The sequence below is a fragment of the Hypanus sabinus genome, chromosome 5 (genome assembly GCF_030144855.1).
Source record: "Hypanus sabinus isolate sHypSab1 chromosome 5, sHypSab1.hap1, whole genome shotgun sequence".
NCBI classification, from domain to species: Eukaryota; Metazoa; Chordata; class Chondrichthyes; order Myliobatiformes; family Dasyatidae; genus Hypanus; species Hypanus sabinus.
In genome coordinates this window covers 23,443,150-23,470,806 of record NC_082710.1, presented here as the reverse complement: position 1 = coordinate 23,470,806, position 27,657 = coordinate 23,443,150, and the positions used below count along the sequence as shown (strand labels likewise).

The window sequence follows — 27,657 nt, the reverse complement described above, 5'->3', positions numbered from 1 at the left end:
ATATTCATGGTGATGAAGTGCTTTGAGAGATTGGTGATGGAAGTTATGAACTCCTGGCTGAGGAGCAACTTGAATCTGCTCCAATTTCTCTACTGTTTTAACAGGTCAACAGCCGAAGCCTATCAACCCTGGAACATCTGGACAATGAAGATGCAAACTCTTCATTTACTACAGCTCTCCATTCAACATCAACATCTTCTCAAAACTACACAGTAGGTTTCAAGACCTAGACCTCAATATCTCCTTGTGCAACTGGATCCTCAATTTCTTCACTTGCAGACTGCAGTCTGTTCAGATCAGCAGCAACATCTCCTCTACAATCACTGTCAGTACAGGTGCACCAAAAGGCCCTGTGCTTAGCCCCTTACTCAACTCGCTTTATACTGAGGACTGTGAGCCTCAGTACAACACCAATGCCATATTTGTTTGGTGATGATACTACTGTCTTTGACAGAATCGCAGGTGGTGATGAATCAGTATATAGGAGAGAGATTGAAAGTCTGGCTAAATAGTACCACAATAATCTCTCACTAAATATCAGCAGGACCAAAGAGCAGTTTATTGTCTACAGGAGTAGGAAACCAGAGGTCCATGAGTCAGTCCTCATCAGAAGATAAGCAATATTAAAATTCTCAATGTTATCATTTCTGTGGATCTGTCCTGGGTTTGGCATATAATGGCCTTTACAAAGAAGGCACTTTCTTACAAGTTTACAAAGATTCTGCATGCCACCTAAACAAAGTTTGACAAAGTTCAATAGATGCGCGGAGAGTATACTGATGGTTGCATCATGGCCTGGTATGTCAGTACACCAATGCTTTTGAAAGGAAAAGCCTACAAAAGGTAGTGGATATAGCCCAGTAGATACAGTCCATCACAGATAAAGCCTTCCCCAACATAGAGCACATCTACAAGGAGAACCTATGCAGAAAAGCAGCTCCCATCATCAAGGAATCCCACCATGCAGGCCATGCTCTCTTCTCGTAGCTGCCATCTCATTGTGGATTTAGTAGAGCTGTTGAGAGTGGTTTAAATTAATATGGTAGGTGGATGGTAACCAGTAATCTAGAACTGAGGATGAGCCAGCAGGTCAACAAGTAGATGATGGGTGTAATATGAATGTAAGGAAGGACAAACCAGTGATTGGGTAGAAATGCAAACAAAGCAAAGAGTTAAATTGTACCACAGAAACAAAATTCAAAAGGGTGAAGAATGCAGGACTGAATGTGCTGTATATAAATACGTGTAGCATTCGGAATAGGGTGGACAAACTCATTAGAGATTGGCCAGTATGATGTTGTGGTCATCACTGAGTCGTGGCTGAAAGAAGGTCATAGTTGGGAGCTTAATGTTAAAGAATATACTTTGTATCGAAAGGACAGGCAGGAAGGCATAGGTGGTGGTGTGGCTCTGTTGGTAAGAGATAGAATTACATCTTTAGAAAGAGGTGACATAGGGACAGAGAATGTTGAAACTTTGTGGGAACCATATGTAGACTTCCAAATAGCCAAGATATGGGGTTGAGATTGCAAAAGGAGCTGGAAAAGGCATGCAGTTAGGGTAATGACACAATTGTAATGGGGGGGGGGGGGGTTTCAAAATACATGGGGATTGGGGAAAATTAGGCTGGTGTCAGATCGCAAGAGAGGGTATTTGTTGAATGCCTACGAGATGGCTGATTAGAGCAGCGTCTGCTTGAGCCTACTAGGGGAAAGGCCATCTTAGATTAGGTGTTGTATAATAACCCAGATTTTATTAGGGAGCTTAACGTAAAGGAACCCTTGGGAGGCAGTGATCATAACATGATTGAATTTGAGAGGCAGAAGTATAACTCACATGTATCAGTATCACAATAGAATAAAGAGAATTACAGAGGCATGAGAGGGGAGCTTGCCCTGGTGGATTGGCGGAGGACACTGGTGGGGATGACGGCAGAGCAAGATGGCTGAAGTTTCTCGTCTATTCCGTCCACAATGCAGAGAATTGACCTGTGTCATAGAGGAAGAAGTTTTCAAAATGACAGGGGTAGGCAACTGTGGCTGACAAAGGAAGTTAAGGATGCATAAAAACCAAGGGAAGGGCTTATAAGGTAGCAAGTGAGTGGGAAGTTGCATGATTGGGAAGTTTTTAAAATCCAACAAAAGGCAACTAAAAAAGCTGTAACACACACAAAATGCTGGTGGAACATAGCAGGCCAGGCAGCATCTATAGGGAGAAGCGCTGTCGATGTTTCAGGCTGAGACCCTTCCTGAAAAAGGGTCTCGGCCCGAAACATTGACAGCGCTTCTCCCTAAAGATGCTGCCTGGCCTGCTATGTTCCACCAGCATTTTGGGTGTAAATATGAGGGCAGACTAGCCAATAAATATAAAGCAGGACACCAAAAGTTTTTTCAGTTATATTGAGTGAAAGGGAGGTGAGAGTTGATATTGGATTAACTTAATGGGTACTTTGCATCTGTCTTCACTGTGGAAAACACTAGCAGTGTGTCAGAGGTCCGAGAGTGTCGGGGAGCAGGAGTGAGTGCCGTTGCTATTACAAAGGGAAGTGCTAGGCAAACTCAAAGGTCTTAAAGTGGATAAGACTCCTGGACCAGATAGATGACATCCCAGATTCCTGAGATAAGTTACTGAAGAGATAATGGATGTATTGGTCCTGATCTTTCAAGAATCACTTAATTCTGGCATAGTCCTGGAGGATTGGAAGATTGCAAATCTCACTCCACTCTTTAAGAAGGCAGAAAGGCAACAGAAAGGAAATTATAGGCGTTAGCCTAACCTCAGTGGTTGGTAAAATGTTGGTATTAAGGATGAGGTTTTGAGGTATTTGCAGACTAATGATAAAATAAGTCAAAGTCACCATGGTCTCTGTAAAGGGAAATCCTGCCTGACAAATCTGTTAGTTCTTTGAGGAAGTAACAAGCAGGGTGAACAAAGGAAAGGAAGTGCATGTTATTTACTTGGATTTTTAGAAGTTATTTGGTAAGCTGCCACACATACCGTTGCTTAACAAAATGTTACAGGAAAGGTACTGGAATGGATAGCGGAATGGCTGACAGGCAGGAGGCAGTGAGTGGGAATAAAAGGGGCCTTTTCTGGTTGGCTGCCAGTGACTAGTGGTGTTCCTCAGGGGTCAGTATTGGGATAACTGCTTTTCACATTGTTTGTCAGTGATTTAAATAATGGAATTGATGGCTTTGTGGCAGTTTGCGGATGATATGAAAATAGGTTGAGGGGTAGGTGATGCTGAGGAAGTAAAGCCATTGCAGCAGAACTTAATACAAATTGGAAGAATGGGCAAAAAGTGGCAGATGGAATACAGTATTGGGAAATGTATGATAATGTATTCTGGAAAAAGGAACAATGTTGCAGACTAATATCTAAATGGGGGAGAAAATGCAAACATCAGAGGTGCAGAGGGACTTAGGAGTCCTTGTGTAAGACTCCTAGGCTTAGTCTGTGATAAAGAAGGCAAATACAATGTTGGCATTTATTTCAAGGGGAATAGAATATAAGGGCAAAGAGATAATGCGGAGCCTTTATAAGTCACTAGTCAGGCCGCACCTGGAGTATTGTCAACAGTTTTGAGCCCCGTATCTCAGAAAGGATGTATCGTCATTGCAGAGTCCAGAGGAAGTTTATGAGAATGATTCTGGGCACGATGGGGTTAACATACGAGGAGTGTCTGGCAGCTTTGGGCCTGTACTCACTGGAATTTAGAATGTGGCGGATTTCATTGAAACCTACCAAATGTTGAAAGGACTAGATAGGGTGGATGTGGAGAGGATGTTTTCTGTGGTGGGGGTATTCCGAACTAGAGGGAACAGCCTCAAAATTGAGGGGCAACCCTTTAGAGCAGTAAGGAGGAACCTTTGTCAGAGAGTAGTAAATCTGTGGAATGCCCTGCAACAGACTGTGGTGGAGATCAAATCCATGGGTATATTTAAGGTTGAAGTTGATAGTTTCCTGATCAGTCAAGGCAGCAAAGGATATGACAAGAAGGCAGGTGTATGGGGTTGAGTGGGATCAGCTATCATGGAATGACAGAGCAGACTCAATGGACTAAATGGCCTAATTCTGCTTCAATGTCTATGGTCTTATCAGGAAAGAGGCATGGGATCCTCTGGTCCCACAATACCAGATTTGTTTCCTCTTAACCATCAGGATCTGATCCATAGGGAATAACTTCACTCACCCCCATCACTAAACCATTCCTATAAGTTAAGGATTCTACAACTATTCTCAATACTTATTGCTTATTTACTTATTATGATGTTTATTTTTCTCTTTTTGCATTTTCACAGTTTGTTGCATTTGCCTATTGGTTGTTTATCCATCTTTGTTGTGTGTCATTTTTCATCGCTTATGTTGTGTTTCTTTGTAATTGTGCACAAGAAAATGCATCTCAGGGTTGTATACTGTGATACCTATGGACTCCGGTAATAAAGTTACTTGACTTTGATTAATGCTGGTGTAGGTTTTATCTGTTGCTGAAACTTGGAAAGAAAGAATGCTGGTGATGTCCAGCAAAAGAGCGTATGGGGAGAATGAAAAGTTAAAATTACAAATGGATCGCATTGCAGCCAGGTCTGATACAAACAGAATTACCAAGTTGATGAATTCTGTGAAGGAAAACCTGTAATGTGCCTAAATGAAGGTGGAAGATGTTCGTCCAGATTATATTTGTGAAGGGCAAGCCACAAATAAATCCAGAGTGGGAATATGATGTCAGTTTTCCCAATTTCCCAATTCTGATAAAGGATCTTTGACCAGAAACATTAACCGTTTTCCTTTCCCTGGATGAATAGTGTCACCAAATGTTCATAAAGAAAACAATGGAGTTTTTCCTAGGTGATGTTGTCAAGGGGCAATGTGTAACTTGGAAAGAGACCATGGATCTCTGGGAGAACAATGCACGAAGGAGTCTTGTTGAATCTCTGACCATGACTGGATAGATAAAAATGAAATAGATGAAAGATAACAGTCTAAGTTAAGAATCTTTGGTGTCTTTCCTATCATGATCTACAATCACATATTAACCTAAAGGTATGCGGATTATTAGGTTAATTAGCTACAGTAAATTCCCCAAGTGTAGATGGCTGGTGGTAGATTTGGGATATTAATGCGTGTAGAAAAGTGGATAACAGGTGGAGGAGTGGGAAAGTAGAATTGATACAAAGAGTCAGAGAGCTGGCGTGGAACCGGTGGGCTGAATGACCTCCGAATTATGGTGAAGTATGAAGCAATCATATGGAAAGTCACAGCTATCTCTCTCCAGTCCCTCCAGCTTGTTAGGAGGTCAAATTGAAATTGTAGATGAGAAATTTCCTTGTACATTGGTTCACTGGAACATCTTATCCACAAGAATTCACGTGACACAAAAATTAATACATACAGTAATAATTTATTTTGAAATGTTCATTTAGTCCTTCTGAAACATTTTGTCTCATTCGTAAAAGAGTAGCCATCTGACCTCAAATAACAATATACAACAAGTTACAGCATAGCAATGGCTCTATCTACTTTTCTGGTAAAACCTAGGTCAGGAAAAAAATACTCCAGTCCAAAGCTGCAGGTTACAGACAATCTCTTTTTGCAGCACACACACAGCAGTGTACATTAATACACTGTAGCTATCTATGCACATCATGTGATCACAAAATTGAGTCATTGCTTCAGACAACATACCGTCCGATCCGATCATGCACATGAGCAGGCTGGGGAAGGCTGTTGCACCAGAAATCAGAAGGCTGTGAATTTCACAGCTGCATGATTATCTCGAGGATTAGGAAACTTCACAATTACTAACGTGGAATATTAATACTTATCTCATTCACTTTTTTGCATGTAATTAAATATCTATTTTTTTTTTAAAACTCCCTGACCTTTTTTTGCTGTTAAAATGTTGAACATGATTGATATATCTTAATGGATTTATCTAGACTATTTCCAAGTATTTTTTTAAGTTACATAAGCCAAGCAATACATAAAGGGATCATGGCAGGAACTCTTCATACATAATACAAGTAAAACTGACTGTACATTGTTGCCTTTGACAGCTGTAGGAATAATGTCAAACTTCCCAACCAAATGCACCTGTCAAATGTCCACCAGCAATTATATAGTTTTCTAACAAATATGGCTTCCTTAACAAAGTCCCTCTGCGAAGAAAAAACAGATATTTACAAGAGCATCTTAGTTAATCAATAATTTTTGTAAAACAGATAACTTCAAATATCAGATAGTTGTTCCAAAAAAAATCATACATAATGAACCAATTTTATACAACCAATGTTATTTCAAACAGAAGTTACTAAATAGGATCCAGAGTGACGTTTAGGGCTTTGATTTCCACTAGAGTCAGTAGCTTCAGGTTTAGAGCCCTCCTTTCTCTTGCTGTTGTTGTTCACAGGCGTTGGAATTTGTGATGGCCGTGTCGTGCTATTATCTGTGCTACTCTTTCGAGGGCTGGGTATATAGTTGAAAGGAGTTACTCTTGCAGCAACTGTACCACTTGGTGAGTTGTGCTTGCTTGAGCTGTTTGAACTGAAGGGGGTACGTTCAGTGACAATTGTAGTCTCAGTTTCTGGTGAGGTAGCAGAACTGTTCATAGCAGATCTTGTTTCTGCCGCCTTTTTTTCTGGATTATCCAGATGAGTAAATGAATTTAAACATTTTTCCATTCTTAAACCGTGAGGAAGAGTTCTGTGTTCTGAAGATTGTTTGTTCTGTGCATCACCTGAACCTTCTTCATCATTTGGACACATCTTTTCAGGCAAATCATCAATAACTGGTGGTGTATTACCTATTGGAGACCTTCCAGGGCGAGGGTTATTTATTGGGCAGTCTTCGATTCTCACCCAGACGTCCTCAGTTTTTGATACAGGGGGTGCCATCTGGTAAACTAAATTTTTGCTTTCATTGCTATGTCCAGTTGAATTATTCTGAACATGGCTATTTATTTGTGGAATTTCATTATCTTTAATTTTCCTCCAAGTTCCTCTCAAAGGAACGGGGTTTTCCTTGCCTTGTTTGCTACCATGTGCACAACTTCCCTGATGTGGTTTTTCATCTTCACTTTTGGCCTTCTCACTTGATTCTGAAGAAGCTGACAGAATTGATGAAGAACTCCCCGTTCTACGCCAAGTGCTAACGCGAGGAAGAGATGAGGAGTGCTTGCTATGTTCACGCTTCCATGTACCTGATCTATTGACTGGAAGCCTTGAAGGACTCTCAGAATGAGATCGAGCTATGTCATGTTTCCGCATTGGTCGCCCTTCCAGCTGTTCTGCAGAGAGATTCTGGTTTGGAGGCACTTTTCTCCAACTACTGGTTTGGTTTAGTAAATGACTGGGCATCACATCCAAATGCTGGGATGGACTTAAAACCGGAGTCTGAGTTTGTGATCTCGGTGATGTAGGCCTAGAAGGTGGAGATAAAGATTCAAAAGAAGTAGATTCTTCTAATTTTCTTCTCAAAGTTGGACTTGGGGCTTCTTTTATAAATGTTGACTGGCGCATTAATGTAGGCCTTTCAGATCTGTCAGACTCACTGCCACTGGATTTTGTTGAAGACATTCTTGACAATTCTACTCTTTTACCCGGTACAGTGCTACTGCTACTCTGGCTTAGACCTTTAGAATGAGACTCACTTCTTGTTATAGAAGGTGTGCTCTTTCCTAGGCTTGTTTGTTTTGGTGTGGTCTGTTGGTTTAATGGTCTGCCTGGAGATGTGTAGGACATTTTTCCTGATCCTGACGGTTTAGCTGAGGCAGTACTTGGAGAGGATGTTCTTGGAAGCTGTGACATTTTGTTGGAGGGGCTAATCCCATTTCTCCCTGGAGATATGGAATTCCTACCAGGAGATTGCATGGGTCTAGATAACGATTGTTGGGAAGGTCTGGAAGGAGTAGAATCTCTAGATCCTGATCTCGAAGATCCTTTGCTGCTGGATGCTCCATGACCAGCTGTTTGCTTGCCTATTGGACTTGACTCTAATTTTAATGGAGTTTTAATACCTCTTGACAAATGACTTGAGCTCTGCCCAGAATTTGGACTTTTTGAGGTTATATTTTTAGGTGGCATCTTCGGAATAGGGCTAGTGCTAGGTGAACTGTTCCTTACACCAGGTATATGAATCATTGTCCTTCCACGTGAGATCATTGGCATATTTGCCTGTTGGGAATGTTTTTGCTGGTTGGTAGGAGTCTCAATATTAGAACGGGCCTTTCCAGTTATTAAACTTTTATAGACTCTTTTTCCTCCACGAATTGCTTTAGCATTTTCTTCTTCGTTCTTTTTATTGTCACTAGTGATTTTATCACTAGGTTTCACTATTTTAGGGCCCTTATTAGAAGCGAATGGTTTTTCTTCCTGATCAGGTGTAAGATGAAAGGGAGACCCTAAGGAAATACCAGATTTAAGGGAGAGAATGGAGTCAGAATCAGAAGAGCCCTGTCTTGACAGGCAGGCAGCAGCCTGGTGCAAGCTACTGACTATAGAATTAGCACCTTCTTGAATGGCTTTCCAATCAAAACTTTCAGAATCTGGAGAGAAAGCTTGCTCTGAAATAGGGCTTTGCACTTGGTCTCTTAAATTCATCGACTCATTCATCTCCTCTGCTGATGCTGCGGAGGTATCACTTCCCGTATTTTCCCAGTTACTCTTGCCTTTTGCAAGGAGCTTTTTCTTCTTCGGCATAGCTGAACTGATGCATTCTTGGAGAAGGTCATCTTCAGAATCTATGCTAAGAGAGCTAAGGGAGCTATTCCTGGAGAAACACACAGGTGTGTCTTCAACATGAAATGACTTAGGGGGATAGCCGGATGTTGGTGGTCTGTTCACTGCAACTTGGCTACTTGTGTGTTCTCCCTGTTCAGTATGCTGTGCTGATTTTTTATTATTATTCTCCTGGTCAATGTCACTGAGCGAACTTAATGATGAATTATGAGAAAAGCATACAGGAGTATCTTCAATTGCAAAATTTTGCATTTTTTCATCAGTCACTGTTTCCTGGACACTGTTGTCCTTTGGTGTTTGAGAGAAAACGGCCTGCCTCTGTACAGCAGATTTTGACTGCCCTCTCCCTGACACAGATTTTTGACTTGGTTGAACTTTATCAGTGGATTGTTGACTAATGGGATTTTGTTTGCTATTACAACTTTTTACATCACTGGAAACATTGTCCTTTTTGCCCTTTTGTTTTTTTAATTCTGCTTTTTCTTTTGTGAGATCAGTGTCGTCATCATCAAAGTCGAGTGAACTGAGGGAATCGTTTCGGGAAAAACAATATGGAGTTCCTTCAATTGGAGTATAATGATGTGGAGAGTCAAATGCAAAGCCTCCACGAACACGGTTATCGTTACTAGCTGGCTTATCTTGAAAATCCCCAGCAATGTTTTTTGTAACTTGCTTTTTGCCACCTTTCTCCATGTCTTTCCTGTGTCCTGTGGAGGGATCGTCAGCGTTGAAGCTACTTTCAGGATCAGGTATGGATGGACGTTGTAATGAACGCACCTTGCACTCATTGTTCTGAGACAATGGCTTAATTGGAGATGTTGCGTTTTGTTTTTCTGCCTCTTGTGGATTTGCATTGTTCAAAGAATTTGATGCTTGTTGAACTTGGTTCATCACTTTTTTAATTCTGAAGGGTTTATGGCTCTTTCCTTTCGGCATAGCAGAGTTTATACATTCAGCTAAAATATCACCTTCCTCCATTTTGTCATCTTGCCCTGGCTGAGCAGTAGTAAGACCTTTTGTTGTCTCTGCATCATCCATATTCCTGCCTTCAGTAGGTATGGCATCTCTCTTCTCCAACACTGTAGTTTCAGATGCAGGCTGAATAGCCTCTGAACTTACCAATTCATTTGGAGGTGACTCAATGGTGAGATCACTTAGAGATGTTGCTGTTGAAAAGTTTATTGGAGTCCCCTCAACACAGTAAACTCGTGGCATATCTTCTCTAAATATGTCATGGTTAAAACTGACGTGCTTTTGAGAATGAACTCTATTTTGATTAGAAAGCAATTTGTACACAGGCAATTGACTTGGTTTCCTTGCTACAGGAGGTGGTATCCGTGATGTAGTACTAGCAGCAGTTTTCTTAGCTTTACTTGAAGATTTAGTTGGCATGGCTGAATTTATGCATTCTTCTAAGATATCAATATCATCATCATCGTCGTCGTCGTCCAGTATATCTTTCTCGGGTTCTGCAGATTTCTCTACTTTACGCTTATTTTTCTCAGTTACATCTTCTTTCTTAACAATCTCTTCATTCTTGTGATCATCTTCATAAACAGGAGGCATTACTGTGAGCTCAAGATCCTTCTGAATAAATGGTTCATCCAGGCTAAGAGCGCTCAAACTCGATGCACATGAGAATCCATCTGGAGTGTTTTCAGTGGCAAAATGCATCAGACAATCGCCATCCTGAGGAATCTGGACTCTTTGGACTGCTTCATTCACAGCCTCTTGCCGTTGGCCAATCTCTCTGCTCTTAACATTCGTCTGATCCTTGATTTTATGTGCATCTTTCTTCAGCTGAGCTGGTTGGGGTGGAGGAGTCTTACTTCTACTAGGAGGCATCGTCTGTCCCGGACTGTCTGGCAGATCACTTGGGCTTATAACTCCACTAACCATTTCACTGCAAGGTTCACTCTGAATGGAGCTGGCAATCGACTGACTTTCAAAGCTTCCCAATGAACTGACAGAACTGCATCTACTAAATACCAAAGGAGTTTCCTGCACATAATGTTCTGGTGGACTTTTCGGAGTCTGAGCTCCACTTTTTGATGGTGATTTTGCACCTGAAGAGAACTCAACAGCTTTTTGACGACCGATATCAGGTTGAGACACATTAGTGGCCTGCAACCTATTCTGTTTAATTCGGGTATGATGTGAAGTAGAGGAAGCCTCACCTATTGTTGTTTCAACAGATAGCTGTCCATCATTTTCCTTGAGGTCAATGATCTGCAGAGTGGTGCCATCATCTGCTACACGTTTGGCTTGGCTACGACCTTCCATCTCATCCTCTGATGACAAGGAAGAAAGTGAACTACACCTTGAAAAACAAATAGGAGTATCCTCCACACAGTAAGTTTGCATGGTTTCTTGGTTAATTGAAGGAGCCTTACAAGTGGCTGGTTTTTGAACAGTAGGAGCAGCAGTTGTTCTTGTTTGTGCAGGGCTGGGATGAAGTCGTCTCTGTTGGCTGGTAGTGTTGATATTGGAACTTGGTGCGTTTCCACAACTTGATGATGCATGGTCTTTTGTACTGTTTTGAACTGAAGGACCTTTCGAATAAATAAAAGGTTGACTCTGTGAAGAGGGAGGCACTTCTGAAGCATATTTCAAACTATAATCAATTGGCTGTTCAACATGGTGTTCCTCCTCTGTAAACTTCATACTATAATTTGTGGGCCTGTCCTCTTCCCCCTCAGGCTGTTCTTCTTCAGAGTAACGCTCACTATAATTGGTTGGTTTGTCATCTTCATAGTCATCCACTTGGCAAACAGATGGATTGATCTTTTGGTTCATTCTGTGTTCAGAGTCGACTCTAATTTGATCAGAACTGTTATGTGCCCTGGTACTATAAGAACAATCTGACTGACTAAATCGAGGTTGGAATTTAATATGCCCTTCCTCTCCACTGCAGGTATTTTCACAAAAAATAGAATATCCAGAGGGTTGACTTCTCGACTGCTTATGTTCATTTCTTTTCATCTCTTCTTCTACAATATGCTTCTGGCGTGCCCACTGTTCATTTTGTGACGGGCTCTGTCGGCCAGAATTTAACTGTTCATCTGAGTATTTGAGGCTGTAGTTAATTGGTGTATCCAGTTCTGCATCATTGTCTTCCAAATGATTGGCATTGTGAATTTTATTGGCGAGATCAGCTGGATATTTTTCATAGTTGCAGAATTTGCTTTCATCATCCTCTGAGAAGGATTCAATCGAAGGCTTCATTTGCCCTCTTTTACCATATCCATCACTACTGCTAACACTATTTAGACTGTCGTTTGATGACCTCCTGTACTCTGTTTTCCCGTAAGGCATGGAGGTGGTTCTGTTGGGGTTTTCAGATTTACTATAGTTAAACATGTTAGGATGGGGATGAGATGATGATCCTCGTCTCATTCCAGTCCTGTCCTCTGGCGGACAGTGTAAATCAGAAGCTGATGGTGAATTCCTGTCCTCTGATGATAAGTGCATTCCTGATACCTCTTCCACGACCTTGGTTATTTGAGCTGTATTGGCAGGCACCTGCCTCCCTAATCTTTTGGAAGAATCTGGTGCATTTTCAGGAGGAAAGGAAGCAGCATCCGGTCCTCTTCGATCTCTTTCCATGTTTCTCTCCTTTTCTGGTCTGGAGCCATCAACAGTTCCCCTGCTGTCTCTTGATGAACTCGGTAGCATTGAGGAAGTCACATAAGGTGACAAGACAGTCATGTTTCCAGTGTTGAAACTCTCTGACCTGCAAACCCCATCATCAAGCCTACTAGAGTCTAAAACATACTCACTGTATCTGCCCTGTTTGTGTCTTTGTCTGTTGCGATGAGATGCCTTGGGACTCAAGTTATCAATATTATCAAAAGTTTCTGATAACTGTTGAGCATCTAACTCTGCTTCCAGAGCTTTTTGTTTTCGAACATGCAGAGATGGTAGACTTGATCCTGGAGACATGATGTTGGCATCCTTGTACTTGGCAGGTCTGTTAGCCATCAGGTTCCTCAAAGCTGCAGCACTTCCCATTGCAATCATTTTGTGTTTAGAATGAATTAGATTTTTGAGCATGCTAACTGCTCCCATGTCCCACAAAGACTCCTGATCCTTGGCATTTCGAGCAGACAGATTCCAAAGGGTTCCACACGCATTGCTAACTATCGTCAGACTGTGAGATTTTAAGTGTTGCAGCAACGTCTGTAAGCAATTGTTTTCTCTGAGGATTTGCCTGGATAGAAAATAAGATTTATTTAGATGGGTATCTTGAAATCAAAAAAATAAGACCTACATTAATTCTAATAAACATTAACATATTTAATAGATCTAAACATTACACATTGTTAATTGATAGGGGGTGGAAAAGTAACAGAATTAGTTGGAGGTGGGAGTGGAGATGTATTTACGAATGAAGAGAGAAGGTGAAAGAGATAAAGGCAAAGAGGAATGAGGCTGGGGATAAAAGCAGGGTTTGAAGTGGATGATTGATAAAAATGGATTTGAGCAGGGTTACTACTCACAAACAATGTTACGACTACAAAGACCAGAAAGGGAAGTTGACCAATCAGAAGTTGTTGTAATAGCTTTTGGAAATTGAGAAATGGGACTCAAGATGAACTGACCGAGGACACGAAAGGAGAAAAGTTAGTGAAATGTGAGAATTTGAAATCAAGGCTGGGGAACATTACCCTATTTTTAACAAATCAAAGATTACACGTACCTGTGATCTTCATTTGTAGCAATCAAACTAGAAACATTCCTTAGGATGCCACCTCCACTTTCAATAATGGCAAGAGTATTGGTTTGGCTTCTGTAAGTTAAAGTGCTGACTAAAAAGGCAAGTGCTCCACACACAGTACAGATGTCAGCCTTATTCTCAGTGCAGTGTGCAGATAAATTCCAAAGGGCACTGAGAACACTCTTTAGAGTTGATTCCTTTAAAAACAAGAGAGAAAGAAAATATTCAATGTCAATTTTGTTTCAGTTCATACCTAGAGGACATTTTGGAAATGTATCAGGTGTAGTTACATGATGCAGCTTTCTGATATGCAATAAATTTGAATACCACAAAACTTTAATTTCATTAATCACTTTTATTATTGTGTCTACATCAAAAGATCAAACATCTAAAAACACAAGAAAGTCTACAGAAGCTGGAAATCCAAGGCAGCACAAACAAAATGCTGGAGGAACTCAACAGGTCACACAGCATCTACGTTTTGGGCCAAGACCCTTCATCAGGACAGAAAGGAAGGGGGAAGATGCCAGAATAAAAAAAAATGTGGGGGGGAAGGGGAAGGAGGATAGCTCAAAGGTGACAGGTGAAGTCAGGGGAATGGGAAAGCACAAGGGATGGAGAGGAAAGAATCTGATCGGAGAGGAGGTTGGACCATAGGAGAAAGGGAAGAAGGAGCAGACCCAAGGGGAAATAATAGGTAGATGAGAAGAGGTAAGAGGCCTGAGTGGGGAATAGAGGAAAAGGGGAGGTGGAGGGAATTTATTTTTTTAAATCAGAAAGAGAAATCAATAGTTGTACCATCAGAGGCTACCCAAACAGAATACAAGGTGTTTCTCCTCCACCTTGATTAGCCTCATCTTCCCACAAAAGGAACTGAAATATCAGAGTGGTAATGGGAATCAGAATTAAAATATTTGGCCACCGGGAAGTTTTGCTTTAGGTAGACGGTGCAGAGGTGCTTGATGAAGCAATTCCTCAATTTACAACAGGTCTCACCAATGTAGAGGAGGCCATGCCGGACATCACAGACAACCCCAGCAGACTGGCAGGTGAAATGTTGCCTCATTTGGAAGGACTGTTTAGAACCCTGAATGGAGGTGAGGTTTCTGGGAAGGTGTAGCACTTAGGACACTTGCAGGTAAGTGCCGGGAGTGAAATTAGTGGATAGGGACAAATGGATGAGAGAATCACAGATGGAACAATCGATGCAGGAAAGCTGCGCGGGGGGAGGGGTTTAGTGGTAGGATCCCTTTGAAGATGGTGGAAGTTGCAGAAGATGATGTGTTGGATGCAGAGGGTGATGGGTAGTAGATAAGGACAATAGGCATCTACACAGATGGAGTTAGCGCAGATGTTCAGGAAGTGAAGGAGATGTGGGAGAGGGCTGTATCAATAGGGAAATCTGTTCTTTGAAGGAGGAGGACATCTCTGATATCCTGGAATGGAAAGGTGCATCCTGGGAAGAGATGCAGTGGAGGTGAAGAAGCTGAAAAAAGGGAATAACATTTTTACAGGAGACAGGGTGGGAAGAGGTATAGTCAAGATAACCGTGGGTATCAGTAGATTCATAAACAGAAAGGGGATGGAGGTTCAGAACTGGACCAACTGAATTTAAGGACAGGGTGGAAGTTAGAGGCAAAGCTGATGAAATTGACAAGCTCAGCATGGGTGCATGAAGCAGCACCAATACAGTTGTCAGTTGTCAATGTAGCAGAAGAGTTGGGATGTGTTACTGAAAAAGGCTCAAAACATGGACAGTTCTACACAGCTAATGAAGAGGCAGGCATAGTTGGGGCCCATGGCTACCCCTTGAATTTGGAGAGAGTAAGAAGAGTCAAAGGAAGAATTGTTGAGGGTGAGGACCAGTTCAGCCAGACAATGAGGGTGCTGGTGGAGGGGAATTGGTTGGCTCTTTCATCCAGAAATACAAACTCTATTTCCAGAAAAGTTGGGATATTTTCCAAAATGCAATAAAAACAAAAATCTGTGATATGTTAATTCACTGAACCTTTATTTAACTGACGAAAGTACAAAGAAAAGATTTTCAATAGTTTTATTAACCAACTTAATTGTATTTACAAAATACACAAATTTAGAATTTGATGGCTGCAACACACTCAACAAAAGTTGGGACAGAGTTAAAATAAGATTGAAAAGTGCACAGAATATTCAAGTAACACCGGTTTGGAAGACTCCACATTAAGCAGGCTAATTGGTAGCAGGTGAGGTATCATGACTGGGTATAAAAGTAGCGTCCATCAAAGGCTCTGTCTTTGCAAGCAAGGATGGGTCATGGCTCACCCCTTAGTGCCAAAATTCATGAGAGAATTGTTAGTCAGTTCAAAAGGAACATTTCCCAATGCAAAATTGCAGAGAATTTAGGTCTTTCAACATCTACAGTACAAAGTATTGTGAAAAGATTCAGAGAATTCAGAGACACCTCAGTGCGTAAAGGGCAAGGTCGGAAACCACTGCTGAATGCGCGTGATCTTTGAGCCCTCAGGCAGCACAGCCTAAGAAACCGTCATGCTACTGTGACAATTATAGCCACCTGGGCTCAGGAGTACTTCGGAAAACCATCGTCACTTAACACAATCGGTCGCTGCATCCAAAAATGCAACTTGAAACTGTATTACGCAAGGAGGAAGCCATACATCAATTCTATGCAGATACGCCGGCGGGTTCTCTGGGCCCGAGCTCATCTCAGATGGATCGAAAGACTGTGGAACCATGTGCTGTGGTCAGATGAGTCCACATTTCAGTTAGCTTTTGGAAAAAACAGGCGTCGTGTTTTCCGTGCCAAAGATGAAAACGACCATCCTGATTGTCATCAGCGAAAGGTGCAAAAGCCAGCATCTGTGATGGTATGGGGGTGCATCAGTGCCCACAGCATGGGTAAGTTGCATGTATGTGAAGGTACCATTGACTCAGGCATATATTAGGCTTTTATATGTTGCCATCAAGGCGACGTCTCTTCCCAGGACATCCATGCTTATTTCAGCAGGACAACGCCAGACCACATTCTGCACAGGTTACAACAGCGTGGCTTTGTAGACACAGAGTGCCTGTGCTTGACTGGCCTGCTGCCAGTCCAGATCTATTTCCTATTGAAAATGTATGGCGCATCATGAAGAGGAGAATCAGACAATGGAGACCATGGACTGTTGAGCAGCTGAAGTTTTATATCAAGCAAGAATGGACAAAATTTCCAGTTGCAAATCTACTACAATTAGTATATTCAGTTCCAAAATGATTAAAAAGTGTTATTAAAAGGAAAGGTGATGTAACACAATGCTAAACATGCCTCTGTCCCAACTTTTGTTGAGTGTATTGCAGCCATCAAATTCTAAATTTATGTATATTTACAAAATACAATTAAGTTGGTCAGTAAAACTAATGAAAATCTTTTCTTTGTATTTTTGTCAGTTAAATAAAGGTTCACATGAATTAACGTATCACTGATTTTTGTTTTTATTGCATTTTGGAAAATATCCCAACTTTTCTGGAAATGGAGTTTGTATTTGTTAGATACTTTGTAGACTATAATAATCATCTTTCAGGCATTTCATTTTATTTTTTTTTAACAATGAATGGGATGGTAGGGCTTGATATTCAATTTGTGGAGAATTCATTTTTAATCTTCCCATAATTCAAGAGTGACCATTAGCATTTAACGAAGATTTATCCCCAACATTTACACTTTGCTGTACCTTGTAAACAAGTACTGCTGCTCAACAAACATAAGCTTTCTATACCCTTGGGAAAATGCTGACCAATCTTTCACTTCTCCACAATCCAACTGAGTCTCAAAGTTACAATACTGCTTTAAACCAACATATATATACTGCTTATGTCCAGTTCCATGCTGTGATTACATAGCAGTTTGCACTTAAAAAAACTCTTGAAATCACAAGAGGCAACTGGTATTAATTTCCACATTCACTTATTATGAGCCATGTCATATGACATGGCCAATCTTGGTCTTGACTATGATTGTTCTTTGCAAAATTTTCTACAGAAGTGGTTTGCCATTACCTTCTTCTGGGCAATGTCTTTATAACAGATGACATCAACTTTTGAAGATGTACTTGATGGTAAGTAGGTTAGCGTCCATGTCAGTGCAGGCTGAGTCTACAAACCCTCTGCAGCTTTTTTCGATCCTGTGCAATCCAGAAGGTGATGCAACCACCAAATCTTCTCAAACTCCCTAGAAAGTATAGCTATTTGTGTGCCTACTTCATGTATGCATCAATATGTGGGCCCAAGATAGATATCTGAGACATTGAAGCCCGAAACTTGAAGCTGCTCACCCTTTCCACCGCTGACTTCCAATTAACCCCTCTTGAAGTTCACAATTAATTCCATGGTCTTATCAGTGTTGTGCAAGGTTGTTGTTGTGACAGCACTTAAACAGCTGATTCACCTCACTCCTGTATGCTTCTGCATCACCATCTGAGATTCTTGGCACATTTTTAGATTTATCCTCCTTAAATACCATTGAAGTTCCTCATTCACATTATGATCAATAGTCAATTGTTTTAGTAACTAATTAGAAAATTTCATGGATGACATTTGGCTTGTACAGGAGAACGTTGAGATCATCAGTTTGAGTTACAGGAAAGTAGTCACCCCTAAATTGGCGGCAGGTAGCTGGGTGACTGTCAGGAGAAGGAAGGGGAAGGTGAATAAGCAGTTGGTGCAGAGCACCCCTGTGGTCATTCCCCTCAATAATTAGCATTTTGGATACTGCTGTGGGAGATGACCACCCAGGGGAATGCCAGAGACCAGGTTACTGGCACTGAACATGGTCCATGGTGCAGAAGAGAAAGTGGGAGAGGAAGGGAGTGGTAGTGATAGGGGACTCAGTAGTCAGAGGAACAGACAGGAGATTCTGTGGACATGAACACAACACCTGGATGGTACATTGCCTCCCAGGTGCCAGGGTCAGGGACATCTCAGATCGTGTCCACCACATTTTGGACGGGGAGGGAGCAGCCAGATGTCTTGGTACATATTGGTACTAATGGCATAGGAAGGAAAAGCAAACAGGTCCTGAAGAGAGAATTTAAGGAGCTAGGCAGAAATCTGAGAAACAGGACCTCCAGGGTAGTAATTTCTAGTTTGCTATCTGTGCCGATGCGCCAGTGAGAGTTGAAACAGGATGATGTGGCAGATAAATGCGTGGCTGAGAAGCTGTTGCAGGGGACAGGGCTTGGATCATTTGGATCTCTTCTGGGGAACGGTTGACCTGTACAAAAGGGATAGGTTGCACCTGAATCTGAGTGGGATCAATATTCTCGTGGGCAGCTTTGTTAGAGCTGATGGGGAGGGTTCAAACAAATTTGACAGGGGGATTGGAACCAGAGTGAAAGGACTCAGGATAGGATGGATGGTAAAGAAAAAAAGCAAAGATAGTGTGCAGTCAGACTGTCAGGAAGAACAGGCATATGATGGGACAAAATTGCAGACAGCTGGATGAGTATCAGTGCATCAGGGTTGCAGTTGGGAGCTGAATTTCCAAGGTTACACATTGTATCGGAGGGATAGGAAGATAGGTAGAGGGGGTGGCGTGGATCTGCTGGTAAAGAATGGCATCAAATCATTAGAAAGATGCAACATAAGATCGAAAGATGTTGAATCCTTGTGGGTTGAGTTCAGGAACTGCAGGGTAAAAGGACACTGATGGCAGTTGTATACAGACCTCCAAACAGTAGCTGGGATGTGGACTACAGATTACAACAGGAAATAGAAAAGGCATGTGAAAAAGGCAATGTTATGATAGTTGTGGGTGATTTTAATACGCAGGTTGATTGGGAAAATCAGGTTGATAATGGATCTCAAGAGAGTGCATTTGTTGAATGCCTGCTAGATGGCTTTTTGAAGCAGTTTGTCTTTGAGCCTACTAGGGGATCGGCTATAATGGATTGGGTATTATGTAATGAACCAGAGGTGATTAGGGAGCTTAAGGTAAAGGAACCCTGAGGAAGCAGTGATCATAATATAATTGGGTTCAACTTGAAATTTTATAGGGAGAAGGTAAAGTCTGGCATAGCACTATTTCAATGGAGTAAAGGAAATTACAGTGGTATGAGGGAGGAGCTGGCCAAAGTAAACTGGAAGGATGTGGTGGCAAGGAAGACAGCAGAGCAAAAATGGCTTGAGTTTCTGGCAAAAAAATGAGGGAGGTGCAGGATAGGTGTATTACAAAAACAAAGAATTACTCAAATGGCAAAACAGTACAACCATGGCTGACAAGGGAAGTCAAAACTAACATAAAAGCAAAAGAGAGGGCATACAACAAAGCAAAAATAAGTGGGAAGATAGAGGATTGGGAAGCTTTTAAAAACCTAGTGATTCTTTTAGTTACAGAGAGCAACTAAAAGAATCACTAGAAGGGAAAAGCTGAAATATGAAAAAAAGCTAGCAAACAATATCAAAGTGGATAGAAAGGCTTTTTGAAGTATATAAAAAGTAAAAGAGAGATGAGAGTAGATATAGGACCACTAGAAAATGAGGCCAGAGAAATAATAATGGGGGACAAGAAGATGGCAGATGAACTAAATAGGTTTTTTGCATCAGTCTTCACTGTGGAAGACACTAGCAGTGTGCCAAATGTTGAAGGGTGTGAAGGAAGAGAAGTGAGTGCAGTTACTATTACAAGGGAGAAGGTGCTCAAATAGCTGAAAGACCTAAAGGGACATAATTCAACTGGACCAAATGAACTGCAACCTAGGGTTCTGAAAGAGGTAGTGATAGAGATTATGAAGGCATCAGTAATGATCTTTCAAGAACCATTGGACTCTGACATGGTGTCGGAGTACCAAAAAATGGCAAATGTCTCTCCATTCTTTAAGAAGGGAGGGAGGCAGCAGAAAGGAAATTACAGACAAGTTAGCCTCACTTCAGTGGTTAGGAAGATGTCAGAGTCAATTGTTAAGGATGAGGTTATGGAGTACTTGGTGACATAGGACAAGATAAGACAAAGTCAGCATGGTTTCCTTCAGGGAAAATCCTGCCTGATGAACCTGTTGGAATTCTTTGAGATTACAAGTAGGATAGATAAAGGGGATGCAGTGGATGTGGATTTGTGGAAATATGTGGATTTTCAGAAGGCCTTTGACAAGGGTGCCACACGCTGCTTACCAAGTTAAGAGCCGTGGCATTACAGGAAAGTGACTGGCATTGTTAGAGCACTGACTGATTAGTAGGAGCAGTGAGTGGGAATAAAAGGATTCTTTTCTAGTTGGCTGCCAGTGACTAGTGGTGTTCCGCAGGGTGGGTGTTGGGACTGCTTCTGTTTATGATGTATATCAATAACTTAGATGATGGAATAGATGGCTTTGTTGCCAAGTTTGCAGATGATATTTAGATTGGTGGAGGGCCAGATAGTGTTGAGGAAACAGATAGACTGCTGAAGGACTTAGATTAGGAGAATGGGCAAGAGAGTGGCAAATGAAATGTTGGAAATGGCATGGTCATGCAATTTGGTTGAAGAAATAAATGTCCAATTTTCTAAATGGGGAGAAAATCCAAAAATCTGAGATGCAAAGGGACTTGGGAGTTCTTGTGTACAACAGGCTAAAGGTTAACTTACAGATTGAGTCAATGGTGAAGAAGGCAAATGCAATGTTAGCATTCATTTCTAGAGGTCTAGAAAAAAATCAGGAATGTGATGCTGAGGCTTTATAAGACACTGGTGAGGCCTCACTTTGAGTATTGTGAACAGTTTGGGCTCCTTAACCAAGAAAAGATGTACTGGCATTGGAGACAGTTCAGAGGAGGTTTACAAGGATGATTCTGGGAATGAAAGGATTATCAGATGAGGAGCGTTTGATGGCTCTTGGCCTGTACTTGCTGGAACTTCGACAGATGGGGGGGGGGGGAAGGGGGTGATCTCATTGAATCTTTTCGAATGTTACAAGGCCTAGACAGAGTAGTTGTGCAAAGGATGTTTCCCAAGGTGGGGGAGTCTAGGACAAGAGGGCACAGGCTCCAGAAAGAGCGGAGTCCATTTAAAACAGAGATGCAGAGAAATTTCTTTAGCCAAGGGTGGTTGATTTGTGGAACTTGTTACCGCAGGCAGCTGTGGAGAGTAGGTCGTTGGTGCATTTAAGGCTGTGCTTGATAGGTTCTTGATTGGCCACGGCATTAAAGGATATGAGAAGGCTGTGGAGTGGGGCAGAGGAGGGGTTATAAAAAAGGTTTAGCCATGATACTAAGGTAGGAGGTGTTGTGGATAATGAGGTGGATTTTCAAAGCTTGCAGGGAGATTTATGCCGGTTAGAAGAATGGGCTGAACGTTGGCAGATGGAGTTTAATGCTGAGAAGTGTGAGGTTCTACATTTTGGCAGGAATAATCCAAATAGAACATACAGAGTAAATGGTAGGGCATTGAGGAATGCAGATCTAGGAATAACTGTGCATAGTTCCCTGAAAGTGGAGTCTCATGTAGATAGGGTGGTGAAGAGGGCTTTTGGAACGCTGGCCTTTATAAATCAAAGCATTGAGTACAGAAGTTGGGATGTAATGCTAAAGTTGTACAAGGCATTGGTAAGGCCAAATTTGGAATATTGTGTGCAGTTCTGGTCACCGAATTATAGGAAAGATATCAATAAATTAGAGAGAGTGCAGAGACGATTTACTAGGATGTTACCTGGGTTTCAGCAATTAAGTTACAGAGAAAGGTTGAACAAGTTAGGTCTCTATTCATTGGAGCGTAGAAGGTTGAGGGGGGATTTGATCGAGGTATTTAAAATTTTGAGAGGGATAGATAAAGTTGACGTGAACAGGCTGTTTCCATTGAGAGTAGGGGAGATTCAAACTAGAGGACATGATTTGAGAGTTAGGGGGGAGTTTAAGGGAAACATGAGGGGGTATTTCTTTACTCAAAGAGTGATAGCTGTGTGGAATGAGCTTCCTGTAGAAGTAGTAGAGGCCAGTTCAGTTGTGTCATTTAAAGTAAAATTGGATAGGTATATGGACAGGAAAGGAGTGGAGGGTTATGGGCTGAGTGCGGGTAGGTGGGACTAGGTGAGATTAAGGGTTCGGCACGGTCTAGGAGGGCCAAGATGGCCTGTTTCTGTGCTGTGATTGTTATATGGTTATATGATTGAATGTGGAACAGATTCAATGGGACAAATAGACTAATTTCTGTTCCAATGTCTCATGGTCTTATGATAATAAAAAATTATTCTGAAGTTAAATGAGTTTCCATAAGCTGGTCTTGCAGTAGGATAAAAACTGACACTTATCTATTGGTTGACAATACTATCCTCCAAAGGAAGCACTGAATTGTCACATAAAGAATTAATTTTTATGAAAGGTAAGAAGTTGTTGCATCATAGCCATGCAAAAGAGCATTTGAAACAAAGATAACAAGAGACTACTGAATATCTAGAAGTCACTTTTTCTTGTGAACATTCTAGGAAGAAACATCATAAATTTCAACTTTGTGAAAAGAATCATTTCCTACCTTTTTAACATCCAGTGCACATTCCATTAAAGCACTCACACTACCAACTTCACGCAAGATCTTTTTACTGTTTACATCTGCTCGCCATGATAAATTTCGCAACACGCTGGCGATTACCTGAAACATTTGACAATTAAAGTAATGCTAATAGGGAATACTATGATTTTATAGATATACTATTCTATTGTATTTTATTTCCTATTCATTCCTAACTTAAGTCAGAATTGATCCTTATGATTAGACTGCAAGCCCAAAGTCATGTTTATGTATGACAATACTTCTGAAAATCTGACTGGAGAAACCATTGTCATAAGAAATTATTACAGAGGCAGCAAAATTTTTTTCAGGAAATGGTTATACATTTGTATTAGGGTTGAACATAGAGTGATGGAACAGCCAAATAATGTAAAATGTGATTCAAAGATGCAAGCCTGCATATCCAATTAAAAGAAAAAACATTATGTAATAATTGGATAAGAATTTGTATACACTCTCTTTGCAAATGAAAGAAGATATTTTGATGAGATAATTCAATCCTTATTTATACCATTCTTTAAGTATATTCTCACTGTGGCAAGGCAGTAACTTCACATAAATGATCTTTTTGGGTTCTCAGTGCATTCAGAGAAACTTTATACTTCAAGAACTTTTACTGACCCAGTAAATTAAATACTGACCTTTCACTGAAGCTCAGGTTTAATATCCATTCCTACCTGTTGCAGATCTTCACTTTCTGATTTAAGTTGAGCCACCATTGCTCTCATACAACCTTTCATAGAACAGAGTGTAGCCTGTGTAAAGGAAGCAGTATTGCAGAAGCATGACGTAACATGAAAATATGAAGTTAATTATTAAGACTACTTAAACACGAATTGGCCGAAAATTAGGAATTGAATGCAAGGTGGGGACTATTTGGTCCAACAAGACTGCGCAAAACAAATAAGTTTGATACAAATTAATTCTACGATCATCTTAAAGTATCTTCTCATTTAAATATAATTGTTCAGAATGTGACCATCTACAATGATTTCATACATCACATTCTCTTGAAAAGCTGACACAAAATTTTGCTGTTGCTGAAATTCTGAAGCAACCAATCTCCCCCTCCCAAAAAGAAACAATGGAATCATATTTATATCTCTTCAAAAGTCAAGGTCATGATGAAAATGCAAAACAAATCTGCAACAAACTGCTCACCTTATTTGCAACATCCCCAAAAGTTAAATTTGTAAGTGCCATCCCAGCATATCTTCGCAATGTAACACTGTAATGGTCATCAGTGAGGCCATACATCTCACAATCCACTTGTAATAATTCAGCTATTGCCTGTAAACCACCTGCATATGATATAACAATGTTTCCTTTAAAAGTATTCATAATGTGTTTTTAAAAGCATAAGCCAAAAACATTGTTTTAAATTTTAAACAATACATTAAATATTAATTTACAGCCTTCAATTACAGTGAAGGGTAGCACTGTAAAATATTTAATTAATCAAAGAGTAAATTAATGGAGCAGTTACAAGGTCAAAGGATCTTACTTGGGCTGCCATATCTGTCCTGGCTCATTAGAACAATGCTGGTTCCCTCACTCCGTAAAGCCGAAAATTCAGCACCCTTTTATCATCACAACTGAATCTGCTTTTGTTACCATCTCTGGTGGTGCATTCAGACCCTTACTTCTTGTTGAAAAGGAAAAGCTTTCTCTGGTGTCACTGTTGGTTCTTTTGCCAATCATCTTCATTCTGTGCCTTCTCAATTCTTGAATCTTCCAACAATGAGAACATTTTTTCTCTATCTACTCAGTGCCATTCTGATTTCAAAACTCATATATTCCTGCAACTTCTCTTTTGTTCCGAGGAGAACAACCTGAGCTCCTATCCTCTATCTTTCCCCTACCCGAGGATCTATCCTGGGCCCAACGTATAGATGTAATTACAAAGACGGCACAACAGCAGCTATATTTCTTTAGGAGTTTGAGGAGAATTGTTTGTCACCAAATACACTCATCAATTTCTAAGTATGTAAGAAGGAGAGCATTCTAACTGGCTGCATCATCATCTGCTATGGAGGGGCCACTGCACAGAATTGGATTAAGCTGCAGAAAGTTGTAAACTCAGCCATCTCCACCATGTGTAGTAGCCTCCCAGGCATCCAGGACATCATCAAAAATGTGATGCCTCAAAAAGGCAGCATCCATCATTAAGGACACACTGCACCCAGGACAAACCCCCTTCTCATTGCTACCATCAAGGAGGAGTTACAGGAGCCTGAAGAATCAAACATGACGTTTCAGGAACAGCTTTTTAACCCTCCAACATATTTCTGAATGGACAATGAACCCATGAACATTCGTTCAGTATTTTTACCTCTCCTTTTGCACTACTTATTTATTTTTTGCATATATTGTAACTTATTGCTTTTATTATTATGTATTACAATGTACTCCTGCCTCAAACTGACAAACTTCACGATTTCTGCTCCTGGTATGAAACATGATTCTGATTCTCTGATCTATCTATGTGAATAAAGTCCCTCATCTCTGGTATCCTCTCTGAATCTTTCATGTGTTTTTTTTCAATTGTCATGTCCAGATTTGAATACCATTCTCTAGCTGTGACCAAATCAATGTTTTGTAAAGGTTCAGAATGACTTATAAAGCCCTGGATCCAAGGTTTTCTTTTAAATACTTTCTCCATCTACTGTGCTACTTGCAACTAACTATTCATATTTACCCCCAGATCTCCCTTTACTTGTAACCTTTTTTAGAATTGTATTCTATGGTTTACAATGTCTCTTTTCATTCCTCCTACAAAATATAACTCTTCTGATTTCTTAGCTGATGCTACCCATCTACATATCCTCCTCACAGTTTAGCATGCATCCATGTTTTGATAATTTGCAAACTTGGTAGATCAGTCTTGTAATGTCAAGCCTCAAATTCCCCAGAAGAAGAAGCTCTAATAGTTCACAATGCCTGACACCCAAGAATTCCTCACTTCCTCCTCGGCCTCTCCTCACGATTAAGGAACTGAATTGGAGGGATGGTCACAACATGAAAAGAGATGCCAGACAGTAATATATATTACAATACATTCTTGGGTGGGCATCACATGATCTTTAATCTCAGTGCAGATGAAGGGCCTCAACCCAAAATGACAACTGTCCATTTTCCACTAAAGAAGCTGCCAGACCCACTGGATTCCTCCAGAAGTTTGTTTTGATTGGAGGAAAGAGTTGATCATTACTATGGGCAGAGGAGAAGCATCAGTAATAAATCATTAGAATAGTGTGCATAGTGTGTGGGTTGGTTAATCAGCAACTTTGCATAATCAATAGAATTTTGCATGAAGCTTTTAAGCAGGTGTACACATATTTGATGGTAACTATTCTGGCCTGGGTTCTTCTGCTCTAAAATGAAGAGTGAGTATATCCTACCCATTGCCCACACACAAATACAGATGTATATGTAATGCTGGCATAAAAGCATCAGATGTAGCTACATAACAAACAATTAATGCAGATTGCACTCATGTATTTGTTAACTTACTGAAGGTTGTTACATTCAAATACCTTGTTTGAATTACATGCCTTAGGAGAATTCCACAAACCCATTAAACAGATCTACTGTTGAAAAGGATCTTGGATACCCTTAAGGATTGTAGAGCTATTTTTGTTAGCCAATGACAATTTCTTTGACAAAAAACCATAGAAAATCAGTGAGTCTGCTGGCCTTATCTTTCCCTCGAGACTTGCATGTGAATTTGAAAATCACTTTCCCCTTAATGGATGGTTTTATTGGTTTATGTACATCCAAAGTTGTTATACATAGATGACTGCATATGCTTGGGGACTAAGGATCACAATGACCGAATCTTGAGTGGTCACAGTGTCAGACATGCATTTGTGTGCAAACTGTTCTCGCATTACATATCTAAAAGCTTACTCATTTCTTCTCTTAGCTCTCTGAGCAAAAAAAAAAATCAGTAATTCTTGCTGGTTTTATTTAGTGTAATCTTGTGAAAAGGCCAATACTATGGGTGTGCTTCAATACTGTAATAGATTTCAAAAGAAAATCAAATGATTGACATAAAAATTGAACACCTCTTTTTACAAGAAACTACACACAGTAAAACAAGTTGACTGACAACTATGTATCCCAGTATTTTGCACAGTAACAACTTTATATTCAACTGTAGATTGAACCTGTGGATGGGAGAGGTCAACATCATTGCTCTTCTTACAATAGCAAAGTGCACTTTGATAGAGCAAAACTCAGTTCTGTAACTCCACTTTTGTTCTGACCCCTCATCCAAAAATATTCCAAAGCAAAATTAGAAATCAAATCTATAGTGCACAGTTTTGGAATCCAAGAGTAGGGTTCCTCTAGGGATTTCCAACCAAGGATCATTAACTCATTATTGTTCTGCTCCAAACTATGTATGGAATCTAATCCAGAAAACATGTTTGATATAACTTACCAAGTTCATTCATTGCATGCCTGTGTTCCTCATCAAAGGAAAGCTTCATCAGTACACACACTGCAGGACAGATCTGGTGTTCCACTGGAGATGGCACTATGGAAATATAATGCCTTTGAATTGAGATTTTTGTGTGTAATTCAAATTTCAGTATTATAATCAGTGAACATTAGGAACAAATGCTAGAAATCATTGGTCAATAAAATGAACCTCTGCAAATACTGATGTACTATTCCTTGTCGAACAAATGACA

The 27,657-nt window shown here is 40.6% G+C and overlaps 1 protein-coding gene across 16 annotated transcripts in view; it reads right to left on the bottom strand.

Annotated features, from left to right (window-relative positions):
- Nucleotides 1–5,387: 5,387 nt before the first annotated feature.
- apc (APC regulator of WNT signaling pathway) overlaps nucleotides 5,388–27,657 on the bottom strand; it is a 204,977-nt gene continuing 182,707 nt past the window's right edge. For all 16 annotated transcript variants that reach the window (XM_059969564.1, XM_059969561.1, XM_059969560.1 and 13 more), the window contains 6 exons: nucleotides 27,405–27,500; nucleotides 24,122–24,261; nucleotides 23,638–23,715; nucleotides 22,925–23,041; nucleotides 13,435–13,649; nucleotides 5,388–12,945 (listed from right to left, as the gene is read on the bottom strand). In XM_059969564.1, coding sequence (XP_059825547.1) covers nucleotides 6,297–12,945; nucleotides 13,435–13,649; nucleotides 22,925–23,041; nucleotides 23,638–23,715; nucleotides 24,122–24,261; nucleotides 27,405–27,500 — 7,295 coding nt within the window. In that variant the 3' untranslated portion in view covers nucleotides 5,388–6,296. The remainder of the gene's footprint in view (nucleotides 12,946–13,434; nucleotides 13,650–22,924; nucleotides 23,042–23,637; nucleotides 23,716–24,121; nucleotides 24,262–27,404; nucleotides 27,501–27,657) is intronic.